At 48.9% G+C, this 23,432-nt stretch overlaps 1 protein-coding gene across 1 annotated transcript; it reads right to left on the reverse strand.

Annotated features, from left to right (window-relative positions):
* Positions 1 to 8,069: 8,069 nt before the first annotated feature.
* On the reverse strand, positions 8,070 to 21,826 carry LOC144102233 (protein argonaute-2-like). The gene is made up of 5 exons (XM_077635543.1): positions 21,416 to 21,826; positions 15,473 to 15,910; positions 13,877 to 14,419; positions 9,410 to 9,637; positions 8,070 to 8,465 (listed from the first exon to the last, which is right to left on the reverse strand). The coding sequence occupies exons 1-5, from the start codon at positions 21,824 to 21,826 to the stop codon at positions 8,151 to 8,153; spliced, it is 1,935 nt and encodes a 644-aa protein (XP_077491669.1). The 3' UTR covers positions 8,070 to 8,150.
* Positions 21,827 to 23,432: the final 1,606 nt, after the last annotated feature.

A 23,432-nucleotide genomic window follows, 5' to 3' on the forward strand; every position in this document is an offset into this window, starting at 1 on the left:
ATGGTTGCACCACCTTTTCTGATAGGCGAGGATATAATAGAAAAGGTTATTGGAAAGTGGTCACTAGATGTACCTGAGTCTTCAGTTGACCATGCAGATACGCCAACCCCACGAGATGCTAATGTTAAATCTATGATTGAACGGGATCCTCCTCGCATAAAGGTTACTGCTCCGGAAGAATGAGGTGCCGTAGTGGAGGGCTCCGGAATAATTTCGACCACCTGGGGGTCTTTAACGTGCACTGACATCGCACAGCACACGGGCGCCTTAGCGTTTTTCTTCCATAAAAACGCAGCCGCCGCGGTAGGGTTTGAACCAGGGAACTCCGGATCAGTAGTCGAGCGCCCTAACTATTTAGCCACCGCGGCGGGTAAATGTTTTAGAATCGAATCCAATCCATTAAAATTGAAAATTGGCTGTTGGGGAAAGGAAATGGTGGAGTATGTATCAAATCTCGGAGGAACCCTGAACCGCTCCTTAAGCGAAGGGATAAAGGAGGGACTGAGCTTCCTCTTTGCATTCTGCCGAGCTGCCTTATTCGTAGGCACCATCGTAACATCTGGCTGTATGACTGCCTTGGCGAGAGGAGCGGAGCTGTTTTATACAGCTGGTGGACGTCACTCTGACTGTAGCGCCCCTGGTGAGAGGAGCGGAAGTTAGGCCGCCGTTGGTGGCTGCCGCCTCGCCTCGCGACGGCGTGAGATGGGGCCCCGTTTTTACACAGCTGGTGTGACGTCACTCTAGGTCACGTGGTGTGACGTCACGCAGCGAGTTCACGCTAAAGATCAATGGTGCCTACCACCGCCTCGCCACAGAACGGGCTGCAGTGCGACCTAAAGTAGTATTGCTTCGCAATAAAAATAAGAAATATAAACATATCACGTACTCACGTCTTGGAAAATACGCGCGTTCGAAAAAGTTCGATGCTTTCTCATTCCTCCACGTAAGCAGACCCGCCGAGGTAGCTGAATGGTTAAGGCGCTTTTCTATATACTGAGCGGGAGTACCAGGGTTCGGACCCGACCGCGCCGACCGCGTTTCGATGGAGGCAAAACCCAAAAGGTGTCCATGTGCTGTGCGATGTCAGTGCATGTTAAAGATTCGGCCGCAATACCATCAAGCTGGAGGATCAATGTCACATAACCTCGAACTCCCGTACAGCTTTTCTTCAGGGTTCCCCTCCGCTTCCTATTCCTGCCTACCCACCCCTCGCCGTATTTCACTAATCCGCATGGAACGAGAGCCGAAAAAGCGTGTTGTCGTAGTGCTCATGTCACAGCGAGGCAAGGCCTTTCGTGGACAGAGATACGTACGAGTCGCTAACCAGGGGCAGATTCATGTGTTACTCTGGGAAAAGCTGGTCGCATTTGAACCGTGTATTTCTTGGACTCTTTTTCTTTCAGATAATGGGGCCCAGCCTAGCTGGGGTGGGGGGCTCCCTTTACTCCCATAAATACGCCCCTGTCAGTAACCCCGAAGATGTGCCATATACAGCTCCCACAATCTAAACACGAATAAGCCGATAAAGGTGTAAAAACAGAGTAAGATATCCTCTAGCGCGCTCACATTTAGGGGCAGGGTATTTTACCGGAGCTCCGTAGGAGATTGCGGTCGTTAAATTAACGGAATGCTTACTCTTTGCCACGGTAGTATATTGCACCTCCAAAGCACGGCAACTTCATGCAGTTGGCAAAGCAAGGAGGCATACAAGTGCAGTGGCGGAGGCCCTTAGGTTTTCAAATACAGCCGATTGAAACCTCTCGGTTAAAATCTTCGTAAGCACTAGAAATTCGCTTGTTTTTAAAGAAGCAATTTTTTCCGTTCCAAACCGCTAGTAGTTAGTATTTTGTGACAAAAATCGACCCCAGGCCTTGGAGAGCGTACCCTCCCCTTAAAGAGAGTGTTCCAGAAAACGGCTTACTCCCTTGTCACTCATTTCATGTTTTGAGTGACTAAAAATTTCTTTTTGAATTCTCTGCAACCAGTCCAACTCGCAGTGCAATTATAAGAGGGGGATGTTTCGGTTTCTGTAAGAAGGCCTTGTATTCGGCGTCATGGAAAGAACAAGGAGAGCGTGAGCTGTCTCGCACAATGCGCAAGATACAATAAAGAAAACAAATCAAGAACGAAAATAACACCTTTACTTTTCCTCTAACATTCTTCGATATTCAAACTGCATGCAAGGATAAAAACACGTTATCAGTGGGTCACACACAACAAATTCTGGATGCCTAAGCTTACGCCGCAGAGCAAATCAAGATATCGGAAATCAACAGAGTAAAATGCCCCGAACAGACCCACAAGAACAGAACACTAAGCTACGGTTAAAATTCCATCCGCAGGCAGAGCTCACTGCTTCCGGACAATCCGTTTTCCCTGAATGCCCCGATCTATTCAGGATCCGCGTATCCTGCGAACACAACTTCCTTACCGAACTTTGTAACGACATCTTTTCCGACTGGTAGAACTGAGCACCTTACAGTTGTCTCGTGCAGTCGCTAGGATCGATGAGAATTAGCTTAACCTTCTATCCATGGGCCAATTCAGGAATTTGTCGAACATGCTCTCGAGTATGTAAACACGAGGCCAAACACGGTGGCCGTGAAAACATTGGCACGGAACTATAAGGTTCCCATGATGTTAGCTAGGCTGGTCATCGCTGCTTGTGCGGAATGGCGAAGAACGTGCTTGAGCGAGAAATTCATCCCAGTCATCTATGCTTCATTCGAACGGAACCTACTTGTCCAAAAAGTCATCACCGATGTTCAGGGAAGCGATGATCAGCTGTTCCACAGCTTTGGCCTCATCGTCTACTGATCCAGCCTGTTTTCCAGCAGACGCCGCTGAAGCTAAAGATCCGGCATCTCCCAGCGTGCGATCTTCACACAAGGCTTCTACGACCCTGTCCTTCATAAACAGCGCTGTCCACTCACACTCCTTCCTGACTACCTCTTTCATGGACCTCTCGTTTCCAGCCAGTGCGTCCGTGATTTCCGACGCGACTTCGCGCCTGTGTTCAGCTAATGCCGTCTCGAACAGGGTCTTAAGCCCCGAAATCATGTTTTCCAGAGCGTTAGTCACTGCACTGGCGACAATTGTGGACTGAGATGCTACTGCGTTTTCGGTCTCAGGGAGCAGACACTGCTCGAATGAACCCAGCTTCATGCGCAGGGCAGCATTTTCTTCCTGTATTTTTTCCTAACGCTTATTTTACTTGCATGGCGACGTTGCCAAAGTTATCGTTTGGTTCGCGTGCGCGGGATGGTACACAGTCGCGCTCCAGATGTTCCTCAATGTCCTGGTGCAGGACCATCTCGCTGCACCTGGGGCAGCTCACGGCGAGGAACTGGCAGGTGTTGGAGGCGTGCTCCAACATGGCGTATGCCACGCACTCGGCGTCGCATCCGTGCTCAGGGTTTCAGCAGCGTACATTTCGGCCGAGAACTTTGCCCCTGCTAATGATTGTACACGCCACGTCTCCATCCTGGAAAGGCTCTTTGTCCAGTGGGCAGTGGCTGCGCTTAGTAACTGCGTCGTCGTAGTAGAGCTGGCATAGGGAGTGCCGGCATGGCAACTTTTCCGCCAAAGCAGGGACGAGACTGCACAGACTGCACACTTTGCTCGAAGGGAAAGGTTTCAAGAAGAACGTCGGCCGCCGATCGGGGCCTGTGCCGAAACCGAACACTGCCTGCATGCATGCGGGCGCTATGGCTGGAGGCATGTAGTCAAGTGTTCTGAGAGAGAACATCCGGCGCACACTCAACTGCGACTGCCGTCTGTCTGAGCGATTATCATATTTTCAGTCGTCCTTGTCCTGTCTGCCCTTATTACCTCAAGGTAGGAGCGTAAAAAGTAGACTAAAGAGAGATTTAGTTTCACGTACTTAGAGGCTTCACGTACGTAGAGGTGTTACGGGTGATCAGTGCGCATGCGCAGAACGCAAAGGGTATGCGCGAGTCTTACGTACGTACGTGAGATTCGGGGTTTTACGTTGCGGTGTTTGCGTCGCTGCGTTCGTGGCGTTGAAAAACATGGCGGCGCCCTGCCCGCCGCTTCAAAGCGATAACAGCTTCGTCGCCAATCCCTCGACGCGATATCATGTTCTAAACTGTTGTATTCGCCTTTGATTTGCCCATTCTTACCCTACCATAAGGTTTCAAGCGACAAACAGCTTTTGTTTTTCAAACAGAAGGGCGATTTTTCAGCTGTTAAGCCTAACGAAGTAGCGTTGGTCGTCGTCATAACAACGGTCTCGCGAGATCTCAAACTGCGAGAGCTCCAAACCAGCCAAACATAGCCAAACCGCCAAACACGAGAACAGACCGAATGGCTTGGCTATGCATAGCTTGGCTTAAAGACTTGTCTTGGACGATTTAGGCAACGACCAGTGTCTGTGCTTCTTAGTAGATGGCGCTAGGAGTAACGCGCGGCGTGCGTCGCATACGTGTAACTATAAGGGTTTCAAACGACCTGCGTGCAGGCTACGTAGACTTCTCACGTTTGCATACGTGAACGCTCTACGCACGTGAAACTAAAACTCTCTTATACTACTAATCTCTCAGTGCGGCTGCGAGTGGACCGAATGCAATGTCCGAGTAGTTTCTACTCATTGCCCAGGCGTAACCTTGACCGCGCTACAGTGATATCCTATCTCATTCGCTCTCGCGCCGGCGTCTTCGCATCGCGAGAAGGACCCAGAGTTTTCTGGAAGGCAGTTTCCGCGCTCGACCAACGGGGTCGCGTATCCGGCGCGAGAATGTGAAGGATATTGTGCAGTTAATACTTCTTGTATGTGCGCGCCTGCCTTGAGGCAAAGAATGAACAGACGCGGACCGCACCTACAAATGACGGCTTTAACCGCTGTCTGTCAGCCCGAGCCGCCGTTTAAGCTTCTGACATGCGCGCCCGCTCGACGCCCGGGAGAAAACCACTCGACCAGCCACGGACCACCGAGGTAATGTGCGCCAGTCTGCGGATCGGCCCGGTCGTGCACCTCGGGTCGTCGACTGTCGCAGTGCCCGGGAACAAATTGTGTTTTGTTTGTCTTTCTCTGCGCTAATGCACTTTAAATGCAAGGATTCTGTTGAATTGTAATCTCTCTGGATTGTTACTTTGCATTAGTTGCACTGTAATTGTAAATCACTTTGTATGTGCTCGTACGAATGATTGCGAAATCCTCTGTATCGTCTCTATGCTGTATAAACATTGTTTTCTTTTGTGAACCTTTGGCTCCGACCCATTCTCTGGCTTGCGACCGGCGAAAGCTGGGCACCAGACGACCAACCCTCTTGTCACTTGTTGGCTGGTCTCCGGCTGAGCTTGCCACAGTGAGTCAAGGGCATCTCTTTTGGGACCAAGACCGCTACCACCACGCGCTCTAAGGATGTCTCGGTGCGCACACAAAGGTGCGCGAAGTACTGACACCTAGCAGCACAACTAATCGGCCCAATATTTGGAATATACTGGCAAATTTTTATCACCAGAGTGAAACCAGTCATTCCCAAAATTGGCCCGTTTGCCTGCGTTGCTTGGGAAGGGACTAGTTCACGAAGTCTAATCGGCTGACCGAGTTTGCGCGGAGCTTGACTGTGTGTCTACCTAGGCGCATGAAGAAATAAAATATAAGTATTGCTGCGACAGTTCGATGAACTCTTTCGGAGGCCCGAACAGAGGAGCTTCGCTCGCCACTGCACGAGAGCACTGTGCTATCTCCGCAGCCGATCACGCCTCGGGTCAAAAAACCACACTCACTCGTGCTGTGCATTGCACATCTTCGTCTATATCAACTTCCATCTGCGGCGCGAACAGATCAGATCAGCTTAACCTCGATCAGAGGTTAAAGACGGGCTGCGGCCAACTTATAGCCAATGCAAGCGCCAGTGACTGCAGATCAAGGAAACCTCATGTAACGGAAAACTTTTTTGGACATTTTTTTTTATTGAAACTTAAAAAACTTCAAGGCACACAAACAATAAACAACAACGTTGGCGCCCGCACTCTTCGTACAGCCCATGAAAGAACAAATCCAAAGAAATCCTTCGCCTAGGGGGCCTGCAAGAAAAGAAAAGGTGCAATTAGTGACGGCTTGGCTGACTTACGCTAACCTGGAAATTGTTCCGTCGAATTTGAATTAAAAGGCAGCCCGAGCCTCTTACAACGAACACCACCTATTAATAACTGCTCATGCCATGTTCGCGGAGTTACAATTGAAACATACTGATCATACATTTCTTGCAACAAAATAATGACCTTATTTCATTGTTTCCGATTGCAAAGGAACGGCTTTTGATCTCTATGTTCATCACATTGGTGCCTATAGAGAGTGCTGCAAAACAGAGACAAGTGGAACATACAGGGATCTCACAGAAAGGCCTCCGACATCCATGCTTCCGCTCGAAAATGCCAATGTCGTCTAAATAGGCAAATAGAAAACAAGTCACCGCTATGAATTGAAGTCTCACCATTATGCACTATTCATGCAGTGAACACTGTCAGCCCCTTTGTAGGATATACTGCGCTTCACCATTTAATATCTTGTAGCGTTACTTGTCCATGCTCCTCAGCCCAAATTAACGGCCCATTTATGACTTGATCATATTTAATGCTTTTATTAATTCTTTTACTTCTATAGAGACATTTTCCGCGCTTCTCTCTTTGCGACTTTGTCGCCCCAATTCCATTCCCCATGCAAAGTATACTGTAAACAGAAAGGAGTAAAAAGGGAGTAAGAAAGGAGAGTAATCTGTCCTGTGCGCTATAGCTAGGGCAGCATACTCTCTTCTTTACTCCCATATAGGCGTTTGTTTGTGTTTAGAGTGTAGAATGCCAGCTAAAATCTATGGTTTAAATTAAAGGGCTTCCCCTCTCTCTATCGCAAAGGGACACCCGCAGGGCTTGACAACTATCTGACGGCTATGCAGTTGAACGCCGCGAAGGCTACAGTTTACTAAGCTGGATTGCATTTTTGTGCAGCTACGAAATGCTGTCAAGCAGCACAAATCCAGTTAAATTTAGTTCGGGTTCTTCTCTGCTTTCCCTATATACAGCAGCATATATGAGCATAGCAGGCCGGGGACCAGGCAGCGAGAAAAGAAAGAAAATATCGCCGGACAGTGGTCAATACCTTTTTGTCAGGACTAGACAAACAAAAAAAGCATATTAGGCGCATTTACATTTTACGCAAAATATTGGTTGTGCGCTCATAGAAGATGCACAGATGAACTAATCGCAATTAAACAAGCACGTGAAAGTCAAACAACACAGGGCAGGCGCTGTGTGTTCATGTCCCTGTTCAGTGGCACCTCTGTGATGTGTAGCTTAGAATGAACCATAATTGAACAACCTTAAATTTCGGTCACAGAATTTGGATCGAATTCTCTAGTCTTTAATTTCCTCTGGTGGTAAACTTCTTGTTTAGGTAACACAAAAACAATTTACAACCGACAATTTTTTTTCTTCGAGGAGGAATTCCAAGCAGCGGCCCTGAATGTGGGCGGAGCCGCACTTGACAGTTAAGTCGTCTCTCATTAAAACAAAACGCATTAAAAAATGTTCCTATACGGCATTCGTGAAGCGGCGATCTTTATCGTCTATCCCATGCATACCGCTTCATCTGCGCCTTGAACACACGACAGTGCAACGCCAAGAGGGACGGGAGAAGATGTCCACTGCGTGAAACGTATATCTTGTCCTCTACGTGTTGCGCAGGTCTCCAACATTCTTGGACAAATATTTTGAAAATTGTGAAACTAAGATACTGGTATAGAAATGTTTAAGGTCCATTCTTCCGATATCTGGAAAAACCTTCCTTTTACATTGTTTCCATCACTCGCATCGAGCAGTTATGACTGTAATAGAAAACCAATGAGGAACGCTTTGGACTGTAGCAAAAACGTTAATAACAAAAAAAGGCAAGCCTGCAGGCGGGAGGTCGGGAATATATTGATCGTTGTCGTAGAATCTTACAATATATGAGGAACAATGCGCTCGTAGTACCCTCCCTATACCGCATGTAACACCCTCCCTGCAAAGGCCTTTAAACGTTTTCCCGTTCCAAATTGCTTTTCTCCAGAACTGTTGGGTATGACGTCCGTGGTACGCCTCCAGGCTCACCGTAACCGGAATGCATGGGCAGCGGAGAACCTCCTCCATTACACGAAGTACATGGAGGCCTGCAGTTCCTGCAGCACCTTGACGGCCTCCACGTATTGGGCAGTGGTCAACACTGCGTCTCCGCCGCCCTCAGGCGGCTCCCTGACAACACCAGACGTCTCCAGCTTGCTGGCGATGTGCTGTTTTGCGCGGAAGGCGGCCAGGTGCGCGTAGTACACAGGGGCCGGGATGCTCACGCTCCTTGCACACCGGGAGTATGTGTGGCACAGGTAGAAGCTGACCCTCTGCAGGTCGTCCGCGCTGAACTTGGAGTCATCCCACACGATATAGTAGTGGGCCGGCCGGCTGGTGCCCTGCGGGAGCGCCGAGTGGTACATTTATTCACATGCGAGAATTCCAAGGGCCGTGTCATGTTGTGTCGCGTCGTGTCCTGGTATGTGGTGGTGCGGTGTGGTCCTGCTTGTGGTGCGATGTGATGTGGCGTGGTGTTTGCGGTTTAAATGCGCCATTACGTGCGAAGGACAGTGTTTAAACGCAATATACAAAAACCAGCAGAGCCCATAAGCACAACATGCGCTTGCCCTGCTCCTAATGCGGCATGCACAACATGTTTCTGGCTTTATCTGCCCTTAGATGCCCTTGCGCCACTAAATACAGTGAATAGCTATTATTTCCTGGCTGGCTGTCATCAGTGCATTGGTCGGTCATCGTCATCTATGTCGCTGTCCCGACATCGGGACAGCATAAAAAACGAGGCATACAAGACGACAAGACTATTTAAACAAAAAATCAATTTTGACTGTTTTGTGAGACTTCAAAGCCGCTTCCCGATTTAACGTTCGAGCTAAACATCAAGCGCTTCTCTTTTCACCCAACCTTATGCATTCATTGTCTCAGTAGACGCCACCTCGAGAATAAAAACCATTGACCACATTCACATGACAGCATCACTCTGCACTGGCCCTAGAGGCCCCCCATGCGCAACTTCCGTACCGCTTCCCGAAAGTCGAACATGACGTCACAGTCACACACAGCGCTCCTGGTGGCCTCAACGTAAAGCGGAAAGCTTCCGTCACAGTCTCGCGCGTAGGTGATCTCGAAGGCCATGCTTCCGTTTCCTCAAGATGTGGAAGGCTACACCGCAGGCGCTCCTGGAATTTGTAGCGCACTAAAGACGCGACGCGACTGTGGCGACGCCGGCGCCAGGACTATTTCCTCCGCAAATTCATAAACAAAACACCGCCGACCATTTGTTCCCACTGACAATCGCAACAAGGGCGGAGAAGAGGACGCCTACCTGGATGCCGAAGTGGCTGCAGAGGAAGAAGTCGAAGTCCAGCGGGTGCGTGACCACCGAGTCTACGGTCGTGCCTGGTGGGACGTTGCGACACTTGCCCACGCCGTCGCGGTCGTTGGCGGGCATGAACCTCGTGTGATGCCGCTTCTGGACCACGATGAACGTCAGCGCTGGCTCGTAGGTCTCGTTGGGAGACAGTTCCTTGCACGCTAGCCGGATGGCGCTCACCTGCGAGATTTGAGAGCCGAAACAAAAATGTCGGTCAAGGCTGAAAGGCCATTCGAATCATCACGATATCTACCTAGTTCAGAATGTAAACCAAACAATTTGGATGTTCACGAACTATGCTGTCGTATCTTATACAATTGTCGTTTCAAAAAGAGTGTACGGCGAAGATCACCGTTTTTTTAAGCAATGCTATTATCGGTTGTACTCTGGTTAAACGAGCCGTTTAAGCTATCGTTCAGTTCAACGGAAGTGCAGCTTTTCCAACTGACGCTGAAATGAATAACAGTCGGCTGCAGTTATTCGGCATACTCCGCTAAATTGAGTTCACGCGGTCAACATTCTGGATCACGTGATCGGTTTGTACATAACTCTGGGCATTGTCTCCCTAGTTGACTTCACTGAACTAAAATTTCTGTGCAAGCACGGTGTTTGAGTATGCCTAAAGTGAACAAGCACACAGAGCTAAGAAAATTCAGTACAGGAACGTCAGGCTTCACCGCTCAGCCGTTGTTTTCCTTGTGCCACTTCGCGGTATTTTTTTTTCTGGCTACACTAATCCGAATATAGTTGGATACACTCAAGAATGAAGCCGCTTTTCTCCGTAAAAGGACCCCCTTCCAGTCAATGGCTTCGGCTTATTATCACGAACCCTCAAGGCTGGCAATGCGGTGAGCGCCGTGACAGTGACAATAGTCTTCCCTGTAAGGGGGGAGACTAACCCCTTTCATCTACAACTCCCTACGTGGTTACCCAAGCAGGCTCATGAGAATTGGTCTACGCCATTGGCTGCAAGATAGTCCATTCAGGGGGAAAAGCCGCTCGGTTCTTGGGTTGTATCCGACTATAATGGAAGTTGTAGTTGTACTTATATTAGCCAGGATAGCAAGATGTGGCAACCGGAAATGCCGCCGACTTGGCCGACTCAGCGGGTCGGTAGACTGGTCCAACTGCGTATCTCTACTGAGCTCAGATCTCAACAGCAGGTGGCGCTTCCTTTTAATACCCGTGCCACACGCGCACTAGAAATAACCGCAGATATTTGTAACCTTAAGTTTGCCTATGCCATTATTTTCGGAGCTGGCGCTACACGTCCAGATTTAACGACATTATCATTTATTGGCAGATTTATTGACATTACAGATTCGCGACTAAACAGAGGAGATTACAATCCAATAAATGACGAAATTCAAATGTTTTCTGATAATATTCTGACACCCACTTTTCAATATAGGTCAGAAGAAGATAACCGCGGGTTCAATTTAGAGAGAAGCTCGCCGAAATAGTAGCCAAACATGTCCCGCTTATCACGCTATCAAATCATAAACCTAACTCTTGCTTTACATGAAAGCATCAACGCATTAGAAATAAGAAAAAAACGGTTGTACAAAAATACAAAGCACGAATGTTCGCCCTGCGCGTGGGTAAATATAAAACCAACCTAAAGCTGTTTTGTCCTGGCCTTTGTGACGACAAAAAGCCCTTACTGCGCTACTTAAGAACAATAAAAGCAAGTCCTTCAAGACAATACGTCCGAACAGTGTCAGTAATGATATATCAATGCATGACGTTCACAGCACCCCCTACTTCGATGCCGAATCTCCTAAAGCATTTAACTCGTTTTTCGCATATATTTTCACCCAAGAAGATAATCCTAACATCTCGTATGTACCTTATTTTGGTTACCCGTACATGGCACCTGTTGACATTACACTTTATGGCTTAGTACACCTGATAAATAACCAAGTACCCTCTTTTTCTGGTGTTGATGAAATCAATTCAAAATACTAAAGAAATGCCATTTCTGTCTCCAGCATCATCTTCCTTCATATCTTTAAGCAGACAATATCTACAGGTGAGGTTTCCACCGATTGGAAAATAGGAAATGTTGTACCGGTTTTCAAAAGTGGCAACAAACACTCGCACGAAAACTGCCCACTTGCACCTTTTTGGACTTTGCCAAAGCATTTTATCGGGTAGAACATTGCCGACAAATATCTAAGCTTTATGCACTTAAATTAAATTATTTAACTCTGTCATGGGCCCGTAGTTTTCTTTCTAATCACCAGCAGTTCACCGTTAACAATTATTAATTTCCTGTTTCCGATGTTACATCGGGCGTGGCGCAAGGAAGCCTCCTCGGTCCATTACTATTCTTAATTTACATTAATGACCTGCCAGCAACAATCTCATCTTAGATACACACATTTGCTGACGACTGCATTAATTATTGGCCAATAAAATTTACTAATGGCCACCTTGAACTTTAAAGTCACCTCGATTGCATAAAAGACTGGTGTAAAACGTGTCTAATGACTTTAAGCATTTCTAAGTGTAAGATAATTACTTTTAGCCGAAAATCAGTCACTTCGAATTTTCCATACCACAATAATAACGATACTTTGGCTCGTACTACGCAGTATAAGCATCTAGGCGTCCATATTTCACCAAACTTTTTAGGGCTGAACACACAACCAACACTTTCGCCAATGCTTCCCGTTACTAGTTTTCTTTCGCCGTAACCTGCAATGCACTACCCCTCACGTGCATAAACAAGCCTACATTACTTTTGTAGCACCGCAGCTAGAGTACGCTTCATCCATCTGGTCACCTTATCAGAAATATCTAATAAGTTGGAAGCTGTCCAGAATCGGGCTTGTCGTCTCATTTCGCAAAATTATTTATCAGTCCAGTGCAACCAAACTGAAGATCAAACTTTCGCTCCATGCATCCCTTGCAAATTCATCGCGAGACTGCCCTTTTATCTATCTTTCACAAATATGTCCATGCCACTGATTCACCGCCAGCACATCTACAACGTCCCTCCTACATATAACATTGATTACATAATAACTACAGCTATGCCGCATTTATGGCATATATGGCATTTATGGCATATATGGCATTTATGGCATTTATGGCGCGTGCCATTCGTCTCTGGAACGATCTTCCGGACTGCATCGCCCTGCAGGGTAATCATGGCACCTTTTCCAAACATCTACCCAAACACTTCGTTGATAACGGTTAGCACGTCATTTAAATACTCAGGATTCGTTTAACTTCGTTTTCAGCAGTTTGAAACTATTGCCTCTTTGGTTCCGTGGATGCACAGCTTTGCTTATTTTTACCTTATATGTTTTCTTTGGCTTTTGTATAACTCTTCCTGCATTTCCCCTGTTTTTGTTACATGACGCAGAGTGTTTTTTTTTTTACTTTTATCCCTTTTTATGAATTGCGATATCTCATCTGAACTCACCTGTTTTTTTGTGTGTTTTGCTGTACATTTACTATGATTTTTGGATTTCTAACCTATTTTTCACTACCTTCTGTATCCCCCATGACACAATGCCTCTCCGGAGGCATAAGGTATCTCTATATAAGTAAATAAATACTTTAATTAATCACGGTGAAGATACCGCCTTCAAGGCAGTAAAAAAACCCTGAATATAAACAGTGTTAATGAGCCAATATCCCAGCAATGCTATTCAGATATAATAAAAAAATTAATTTGTAGAATAGGCCACTGTTCTTGCTTGACAAAAGTGTAAAAGTAGAACTCGTGTGTCAGCTCAAATGATAACAGTACATATGAATTGATGGTGTTCTTTTTGAATAAACCATTATCCTCTGGATAGTAACTTCACACAAAAAAAAATGTTTTCCTGTATGCGGAATGGGGAAAAGAGTATACAGTGCTCGGGCGAATGAGTTGTGGCGAACTCAGAAGGTCGCAAAAGCCAGTTAGTCTGTCTAATGTCATTAAATACGAGTGCGTGGCTCCGCGCCAATTGCGTTAAAAATTGATTTACTAAGTAATTAATGACATAAAACTTGACCGTGTGGCACGGGTATAACACCTCGAGCTGTCGTTCAATTCAACGGACGGTCAACTGCGCAGCAGTTATAATCACCCGTGTGTAAGAAGGTTGAGAGGCAGAGCGGATACGTACAAAACCGCGCCAGAGGCCTCAGTCTTGGATGTTTACCACCTTTTGAAGAGAAGCGATCAACCTAAGGTCAACTAACGCCGAGAAGACGTCTCCAGAAATGAATATCCTGGATGTCCTGAAATTATAACCCTGTGGAGATCAATTCGGTGTCATTAACGTATATGCACAGCTTGTCCCCTTCTCAAAAGACAAAGGTTATTCAATGACACGAGTGACATTGAATGCGGGAAAAACTGTCTTAACAAGATGAGCGTTTAGTGGGCACACTATTGTAGTAGGCGCCGTTGCTTACCTCATGGTTACGGACTTCCAAGAACTGCCCCTCGCTCACTCCGTCCCTGTAGAAGACGATCCGCTCGGGCTTGTGCCTGGTGGCGCGGTAGAAAGCCAGTAGCAATTCTTTCATCATGTCCTTCAGGTCTCTGATGATTTCCACGCGCGCCTTAGCCTCGGAGTCTTCAATCTGTACCCGAATGGTGGCGTGAAACTTGGACGGTACAGCGTCTAGGCTTCCGACGCACGCAGCGATGGATGGCCTGACCTTGTCTCCAGGCGATGGATGCGACACGTCTGCTCCGATGACGATCACGGGACTATGGAACAGCTTCGGCTTCTCCTGCATCAGGAGACTATTGTTGATACCGCCCATCTTGGCGTTGATCTTCTGGCACAGGTTTTGGATGAGCGCTGCGTTGCACTTTTGAACCACGTTGTTGTCCAATATGCATTGTGTGCGCAGGGAGAGCTCAGTCTCTGCCACCTGCTTTATCTCAGCGTAGTTCGTGTCTTTTGTTATCACAGCCACAACCATCTCCAACTGCGGGTGCTGCTGGCGCTGCTCCGTGAGAACGGTCCGCATGAGCTTGCGGTTTGTGTCGAACGTGATGACCGCAAGCGGCTGCGCGATGCGCATGCCCAGTTCTTGGCCGATACGGATGAGCATCCTGACGAAGTTTTCCAGGGAATCCTTGTGCGCGAAGCGGCTCACGTTGAGAACAATCCACTTTGTCATGGACATCGCCTCGTAGAAGCGCTGCCCTCGGAGATCCCACGTACCGTCGCGCGGCTTGCACATGGAGTTGTTCTCAAAAACCAGAGATGGCGGGTCGAGCACTCTGCCCACAACCTGAGTGGGTTCAGTGTTGATCTTGACGCCGAACTCTCGTAGGTACTTGTCCGAGCTGCTGACCATGTCGCGCACAGACTGACGAATCTCCTGGAAGCGCTTGGCTGGCGGCTGGGCCGTGCGCTTGATCATCTCGGCGGTCTGACTCTCGTCGAGCTTCTTCCGACAGTGCTGGCCTTCGGCCAGCTCGCACACCTCAAGAGGAATGTAGACCGGATGCGTCGGGCTACCACTCTGCACGCAAGGGAAGTTCGGGTACGACAAGCGTCTGTAGCGGCTCTGGAAGTAGTCTGCGACGGAGATCTGACTACCTTCTGATTCAAAATAGATTTCTTTCGCAGGTTCTCTTGTGATCTTGACCACTTTGTACTTGCGCGGGTACGGAAGGTGCGTCACTTTGACACGGAGTCCCTTGAGCTCCCTATTCAGGCGCACGTACTGGTTCTCGCGCAATGACCGGAAGTCCGCGGGCGTCAACACACGACGGCTGTCGCTTAAGAACCTGCACATGAAGTCGACCAGTGGAAGCGACTCGTAGAATGCTGTTGCTGACATGTCGACGTTAAGCATGGGCTTCCATTGGGCGGGTCGAACACTCGTGTAGTAGCCAAACCACACCTCCCGGCCTCCTCCGAGGTCATTGTGCTCGTTGGGTCCAGGCGGTCTGAAGAACGAGCGTCCAACCGGTGCAAGGTTGATCGAGGGGCTGTGCCTCAAGACGATGTCGATGGCCTGGAGGACTTCCTGCGGCACAGTTTGTACGCGCTTTTGGAAGACACCATGCAGGGCGTCCAGGTTCACTGTGGCCGCGTACTGGATCTTGATTATAAACTTCTGGGATCTTTGGTCTTCCTCGAGGTCGACTGTGAATATGCGCTCGCGGAAGTTGAGCTGGCGGCGCGTGTACAGGTTCTTGCGGCCATCGAAAGCCGGGATGCAGTTGGCCAGGTCTTGCCGGTACTTCTTTACTAGGAGCTCGATGACTATCCTGTTGATCTTTGTACTGAGGCATCGGTACTTTTTCTGCTCAGGAACCTTGGTCTCCTGGGCATTCTCTGAAGAGATGTCGACGTCGTAGTGGTAGATGCTGCCGGTCGGTATCTCAATGCTGAAGTGGTTGGCAAGAAGTTGTATGGTCCGGCCCAGCTGGCCGTGGGCAGGCCGCCGTGGGAAGTGAGAGGGCAGGGTTCGCTCGAGCTCCTGCGCCGTGATTGGTGGCAATTAGAGCAGAGCATGAACAATTAAGGATGCACGCACTGTCTCGTGTGTTGAGCGTCACTTAACTTTGACCGAATGGTCTTCGATCTACACTACACTGAAGGACCGGTTCCGGTGAGTCTTAATGAAAAAAGCCTCCTGCACCCCGTGCGTTGTAGCGAGCCCATTAAAGGACGGCGCTTGATCATTGATATGCTCCAGTGAGAATGTTTTAAATGTTTCGTGCAAGCGTAGCTATCTGCAGTCAATATCTAAATTTCAGCGTATTCGAGACTTCCTATATCTTTTCATCACTCTTTTCATGCTCACAGGTCGGCGCTCTTCAGCCAGCCCTACCCAATCGGCCCCACCGCCGGCTGCCGATGAGTTCGGTAGTTATCCCCTGTAGAATGGGGTCGGGGGGGGGGGGGGGGCTCCTGAACCGCCGAAGCGACGCTTATTACTTGCAGTGGCCATAGCAGCTGCCTTACTTTTGAATTTAACCGACAGACAAATCTGAAAAAAAATACGCAGCAGCGCGAGGCGTAGAAATGCGCGTGCGTGAAAAAGTCTCTGAAAAGAGCTCGCCAACCTTCGCTCGGGATTGTGGCTTCTGTGCTCAATGTAGAAATATATGGTTCAGGTGTTTATGACGAGAGAACATAGTGGTTGAGCTAGGTTATATACACGGCTGGTCAAAAGTCTCCGGGCCACAGGGCTTGCTTCTTTTGAGCAGTATATCATGGCATTTAAGACGCGAATAAAGCTATCAAGGTTCGCAGAGAACAAAAGCCTCTTCCGCCCTCAATGGATATTTTGAGTGTTTGAGGGTGTCATGTCTGCCTTATTATACAGCTCAAAAACAGTCCCTGTGGCCTGGGAACTTTTGACCGACCCTGCACTTTCCTCAGAATATATTTCAGATCCTTGTGCTATCTTGCGCACATATGACATGGACGATCGTGACGATTGCAAAATCAAGGAACCGCACTGCGTGGTCGGTGTGTTCATCAAATTCGAGACAGTAATTACTAGTTTTTTCCCTGCCTTAACTTATTTATTCAGGGAACCAAGGCCATGGTGGCGCAAGAGCTGTAGAAGCATTTCTTGCAAGGATTATAAACCACTCAAAGTTCAACTGTGGGCGGTTTTGAATGTTTTTAGACGTGGCATTATGTTCCACTACGCATCACATTTCTTAAGTCCTTTCTCTGCGCCTCAGAAACCGTTTTTCAAAATCCTCAGTAGAAGCCCTTTAAAACAGCAAAAACAAAGAACGCCGAAACTAAAACTGGGTTTCCCTTAAAGTGTGACATCGAGACAGAAGCTTGTCGTCATGCATACTGTCACAGAACCTCTCGGCGCGTTGACTGAATAAACTGGAGACCATAAGCGACCGACCACTGTTTGTGTGAAGTGACCATAGAAAGAGGTCTTATTTTTTTTTCTTGAGCAAACTCCAAGAAAATATCGAGGGGCATGCAGCTGGTGACGTCACAGTACATTGTCGCCCACAGAAATCTTCCCTATTTCTGTGGAAGGAAGGCGACACGCTGAAGCTGGTGAACAGCCTAGTCATCAGCAGAATAACTTACTTACTTCCATATCACAGCATGCTGAAAAGTGAAGAAAATCAGGCAGAGGTCCTAATCAAAGGAGCCTACAAGACAGCTTTGGGCTTACCCAGAAACACGTCGAACGACAAGCTGGCAGAACTGGGGCTGCAAAACACGTTCGACGAGTTAAGCAGGGCACAAGTCATGTCAGAGATACAAAGGCTAAGGAACTCGGCAACAGGGAGGGAGCTCCTACGGAGGTTGAACTATAAGGGGGTCCACGACATAGAGGATAGATCGGCAGACATCCCAGACGAAATACGTCGACCCTACGAGGTCAGCCCAATACCCAGGAATATGGATCCAAATCTACACGCAGCCAGAAGACAGTCAAGAGCTGCATATGTAGAGGCGAAGATAGCCACACAAGATCAGGTAGTCTACACTAACGCCACTCTGTACCCGTGGACTCGTAGCCAAAACATCAAGAAAACGGTATCGGTTGTCACAACAAAGGAGGTTTGCCTCATCAGCGGCGCATCCACGAGAGATGGGACGATAATTAAAGCAGAGGAGATAGCCGTACCTCTAGCGGAAGCCGAGGCTTATCGCACCAACAAATCTCTCACAATCACAACAGATTCCCAAGAAGCGTGCAGACGCTACATGGTAGGAAGAATCAACAAGAAAACACTAATAATTCTCTTGAAAACGCAGCGACCCAACGAAAAGATCAACATAGGATCTACTGGGTGCCGGGACACGCCGGAATCGAAAGCAATCTGAAGGCGGACAAGCTAGCTCGCGAGCTGACTATCCGAGCTGGTGCGTCAAATGCCTCGGACGGCCCGGAGATGACGGTAGAGCTCACGTACGCAGCTATCCTCAACCTCATCAAAGGCAGAAGACGCAAATACCCCCGCCACATCCTCTGCTAACACAACATGAAGCGACATGTTGGAGAAGACTCCAAACAGGAGCCTTCAACAACCTTCACATTCTACATAAGATGTATCCGGAGCAGTATAGGGATGCATGTCCGTGGTGCGGGGCAACCCCCACGCTGTATCATATCACACGGGAATGCATACACAATGTAGCTTTCCGAGGTAATAAAGAGCGAAGTGTGGAGCAGTGGGAACCGGCTAACCAGCAGCCAGCTCAAGGTCCTAAGAGACCTAGTGAGCCACGCATGCCGGATGGGCAGGTACAGTGGTGCCTTGGACTAGGAGCGCCAACCACGCTCAACCTGGAAGACATCGGCAATCTTCGAGCAAGCAGCAAGACTCCTTTATTACAGCACTAAAGTTTATTCACTCACTCACACACTCGTCGCGATTGGGGCGACAAAATTAGAAAAATTTAATCCTCATGAAACAAAACCGGCGCCCGGCGGCGAAGCTCCGCAAAGTGAACTACCGTGGAAATTTCGGCATTCGTGGAGGTCGAAAGGACGCGCCAGCCGCTTATTAACAGCGAAAGATGAGCAACATACGGGACTCTTTCTTTGAAAAGAGAATGTGCAGAAGCATAATTTATAAGTATAAACAGCTACGGCCCAAGGAAACATCAGTTTGCCAGAGTGGATGTTTGGATTCGACGATAGCTCATTTAGCTTGGAGTAAAAGCTTATTTAACGAGTGACTGAAAAAGACAATACACTCACCGCGATGGCTCACTGGTTAGAACGCTCGGCTGCTGATCCGGTTTCCCAGGTTCGAACCCGACCGCACCGGCTGCGGTTCTTTGGAGAGAGAATACGCTAAGGCGCCCGTTTGCTGTTCGTTTCCAGTACACGTTAAAAATCCCCAGGCGGTCAAAATTGTCCCGTAGCCCTCCACTACGGCACTACTTCACTTCTTTCACCCCCCCTTTGTCCCTTCCCTTATGACGGATTACGGATATCCACCGATATGTGAGACAGGTACTGCGCCATTTCCTCCCCCCCCCCACCCCGGAAAAAATTAATGTGGATGAGCCCGATAATAATTAATAATAATAATTGGTTTTGGGGGAAAGAATGCGCAGTATGTCTCACATATCGTTGGACACCTGAACCGCGCCGTAATGGAAGAGATAAAGGAGGGAGTGAAAGAAGCAAGGAAGAAAGAGGTGATGTAGTCGAGCGCTCCGGAATAATTTCGACCACCAGGGTACACCCGCCCCGGTGGCTCAGTGGTTAGGGCGCTCGACTACTGATCCGGAGTTCCCGGGTTCGAACCCGGCCGCGGCGGCTGCGTTTTTACGGAGGAAAAACGCTAAGGCGCCCGTGTGCTGTGCGATGTCAATGCACGTTAAAGATCCCCAGGTGGTCGAAATTATTCCGGAGCCCTCCGCTACGGCACCTCTTCTTCCTTTCTTCTGTCACTCCCTCCTTTGTCGCTTCCCTTACGGCGTGGTTCAGGTGTCCGAAGATATATGAAACAGATACTGCGCCATTTCCTTTCCCCCAAAACCAATTAATTAATAACACCAGGGTACCTTTAACCTGCACTGACATCGCACAGCACACGGGAGCCTTACCGTGTTGCCTCCATAGAAACGCAGCCGTCGCGGTTGGGTTCGAACTCGGGATCTCCGGATCAGTAGCCGAGCGCTCTAACCACTGAGCCACCGCGGCGGGTTGGATCAGCCCAGCTAATCCAGAATATGCAAAGCGAAAGCGATATTGAGCTCTCCACTGACCCACAGAGTCGGTTGTGCGCCTTTACATTCGTGAAAAAACGGTCTTTGCCAAGTTGTCAACGCCAATGAACTATGAACGCTGTCGGCTCACTTGTTTTGTTTACTTTTCGAGGGAAGGAAATGGCACAGTAATCATCTCGCATATCTCGGCGGACACTCTAACCGCGCCGACAAGGAAGGCATAAAGGAGGGAGGCAAAGAGGAACGAGAAAACAAAATTGAAAGTTGGATTTTGAGGAAAGGCGCGGCGGTGCGCAGCGGCGGATTACTTGTGGCTCGGTGCTACCAGTGGCGCATGCGCAGTAGTGGATAGAGAGCGAGAGAGAAAAATGGGCCGTGTGTCATCACTGCTCGTCGTGCATGCGCAGCAAGGCTCTCCAGGAATCATGCGAAACTGCGCAACCTGCGGCCAGTAAAGCTTTCGTTTTATAAACAAATATTTCATACGCTGGCAACACAACACTCGGCCGCCGGCGTATATGTACTGAACACAAAGGCTAAACCTGACGACGCACCAATTGCTTGAGCCACCCTTTATCCAGGCCATGACTGAGGCCCTGAACCTCACAGAAGAAACTGTGAACATTGAAAATTGATTTTCAGGGAAAGGAAATGCTGCTGTATCTTTCTCACATATTGGCGGACACATGAAACGCGCCATAAGGGAAGAGAAAAAGGAGGGCGTGAAAGAGGAAAGGAAGAAAGAGGTGCTGTAGTGGAGGGCTCCGGAATAATTGCAGTCACCTGGGGAGCTTTAATGTACACTGACATCGCACCGCACATGGGTGCCTTTGCGCTTCGCCTCCACCGAAATGAAGCAGCGCGGTCGGATTCAAACCACTCATTTATATCCGGTTGTTACGTCGCAAACTTATAACTTATAACCTAACTTATAACTTATAAACTTATAAACGAAGCGGTTTATAACGAAACTAATATAACGAAGAAATTATGATTGCACGTGGAAGCTCGGCCAACAGGGACTATAACGAAGCTACAGTTATAACGAAGTAATTGCCGGAAACCTTCAACTTCGTTGTAAAGAGGTTCAACTGTATTTGGACCGCTGGCATAACTAGCTGCACAGCATGGTTTATAACGATATAATGGATATAACGAACGAATTACGATTCCCCTCGGGAGCTCCTTCAACACTGCATATAACAAAGCAAAAGCCGGGAACGAACTTTCAGCTTCGTTATAACGAGGTTAAACGAGCTACATGGCATGCCTCAAGAAGAAGCCCTTTCCGTGAAACAGTACGCACCTTGATCCTGACATCGTCACCCGGAGTGGCCTGGTCGCCAGCTTCGGAGGTTTGCTGTGTCACCGCAACGGGCGGCGTGCATGGTGGCGACGGTGGTAGGCCAGCTGCTGCCGGCTGACTGCCACTCACGGCGGCTGCTGCGGATGCAGGCCGGGGGTTGCTGGCAGCTACGTTGGCGGAACCCGAGGCGGCGGCGGCCCCGTAGCTGGGACGGGAGGCGCTGGGCTGAGCGCTGGGCTCCGCGGCCGTGGTCGGGCCGCCGCTGACGGCGCGCGGCTGCGGGCTGGCCGCGGCGCCCTGCTGGAGTGCTTGCGCGAACGAAACCCGCGAGGGACCGGCGGGCGACGGAGCAGGAGGGGTGGCTTGGTTGCCACCGCTGGCCGAAGGCACCGCTGCGGGCCGAAAATGCATATTTAACGTCGGCTCTATATATCGGCTGCGTTTGCGATCATAGCGATCGTTACGACACGCATATATACACTGCCGAAAGCAGAATACTGGACAGCCGTCGCCGGAGCTCCGTTGGTAGAGCACCGGACGCGAAATTCAGAGGTCGTGGGTTTCGGATCCCACCGGCGGCATGTGGTTGCTTTTCTTCTGCTTTCTAATGAATTATCTTTAAAAAGGTTCGCTTCTTTATGGTGGTTTAAAGTCGCAAAGAGACTATTTAAAAAGTGATTGCCCTATTAAGCCTCCACTGATGAACACCACAAATTATTTAAGAAGGAATCCCCTACGTTTCTTGGTTTCGGTGACTGTTGGCTTCCGTCATGTCATAACGAGCACCTCTTGTCCCTTCCCTCGTCTGCTCAACGGGAAGACAGCTGGTATAGAGTACTTAGTCGATGGTTTGATCGAAAGCCGTCTGGTCAGGTCAGCACAGAGGTCAGCAGAATCAGTCTTCGGTTTACTGACCATGTTAAAGTGCGCAGCTGACTGCAATTAACATATTTGACATGGTCAGTGACCGAAAATGCTGTATAGAGTGGTCGAGAGCATATGTCGCAACAGCCGTCCCAACTCAGACAGCTGTGCAAGCCGATAGTGGCATGCACCGTGACGCAGCGACCCCAAACAGCGTCGTAAACCCTTTGCACTGAAGAACTGAGTGCTCGGCCCTAGCTGGCGCACATGGTCTTAATTTTCACACAAACGGGATCAGCCCTCCCCCACAGCAACAAAGAAGCGATAAGCCCCGCCGTATTCAATAAATTTTCGACACACGCGCAAGCTTTCCCTATAGTTCGCTATTTGAGAAGAAAAAAAAAACAATTTTCAATTTAACTTGGCTAACCCTGGAATACAGCGAAAAGCAAGGACGCTTGATGAGTGTCTCAGGCTTGTCCATGGCAGCGCCTGCATGGACAGCCGTTCTATAGCATATACCCACACTCCCACGTGGCTTAGACGCAGTATCACTGGGGATTAGACCCCCATCGAATGTTTTTAAGCTCAAAGGTGAACCCAAATCTCACCCAATGTCAAAGGCAGAAGATCAGATGTCAACTAAAGGTCATGGGTCAAGGTCAGGGGTCAAGAGTTCGACCCGTATCTGTACCCCGCACGGTCATGCACGGCTAAAGTGGTTGGGCTGAAGGTCGTTCAAGGCTATTCTCCGGCCTATGCGACGACTGCTTTACCAAACGTGGTGAAGCTTTTCGCTTCGCGTTCAACGGCAGTGACTTCTTTCATTTCATTCCTTTTAGAGCGCAGCTCGCCCGTTCCTGAGTTCCGCGTCGTAGCCGGTGTAACATGCTAGCCGACAGGTGACGTCTTACTTAGTGTGACAGGTGACGTGTTGGCAGGGAGCAGCAGAGCGAAGCGCCACCTGCCATTTCGAGAGGAATGGACAGCCGGAAGGCAGCTGCTACGGGACGATTCCGGAGGGTGGCTAGCAACATAACACGACACCTGCCAAGCGGTAGCAGACGGCATGCGAAGAGCTGCGCTCAACTTTCGGATTACCGTCTGTCGTAACCAGCCTTCAATTTTTTTTTCATTTATATATCGGGCGTAA

The sequence above is a fragment of the Amblyomma americanum genome, chromosome 8 (assembly GCF_052857255.1).
Source record: "Amblyomma americanum isolate KBUSLIRL-KWMA chromosome 8, ASM5285725v1, whole genome shotgun sequence".
Lineage (NCBI taxonomy): Eukaryota > Metazoa > Arthropoda > Arachnida > Ixodida > Ixodidae > Amblyomma > Amblyomma americanum.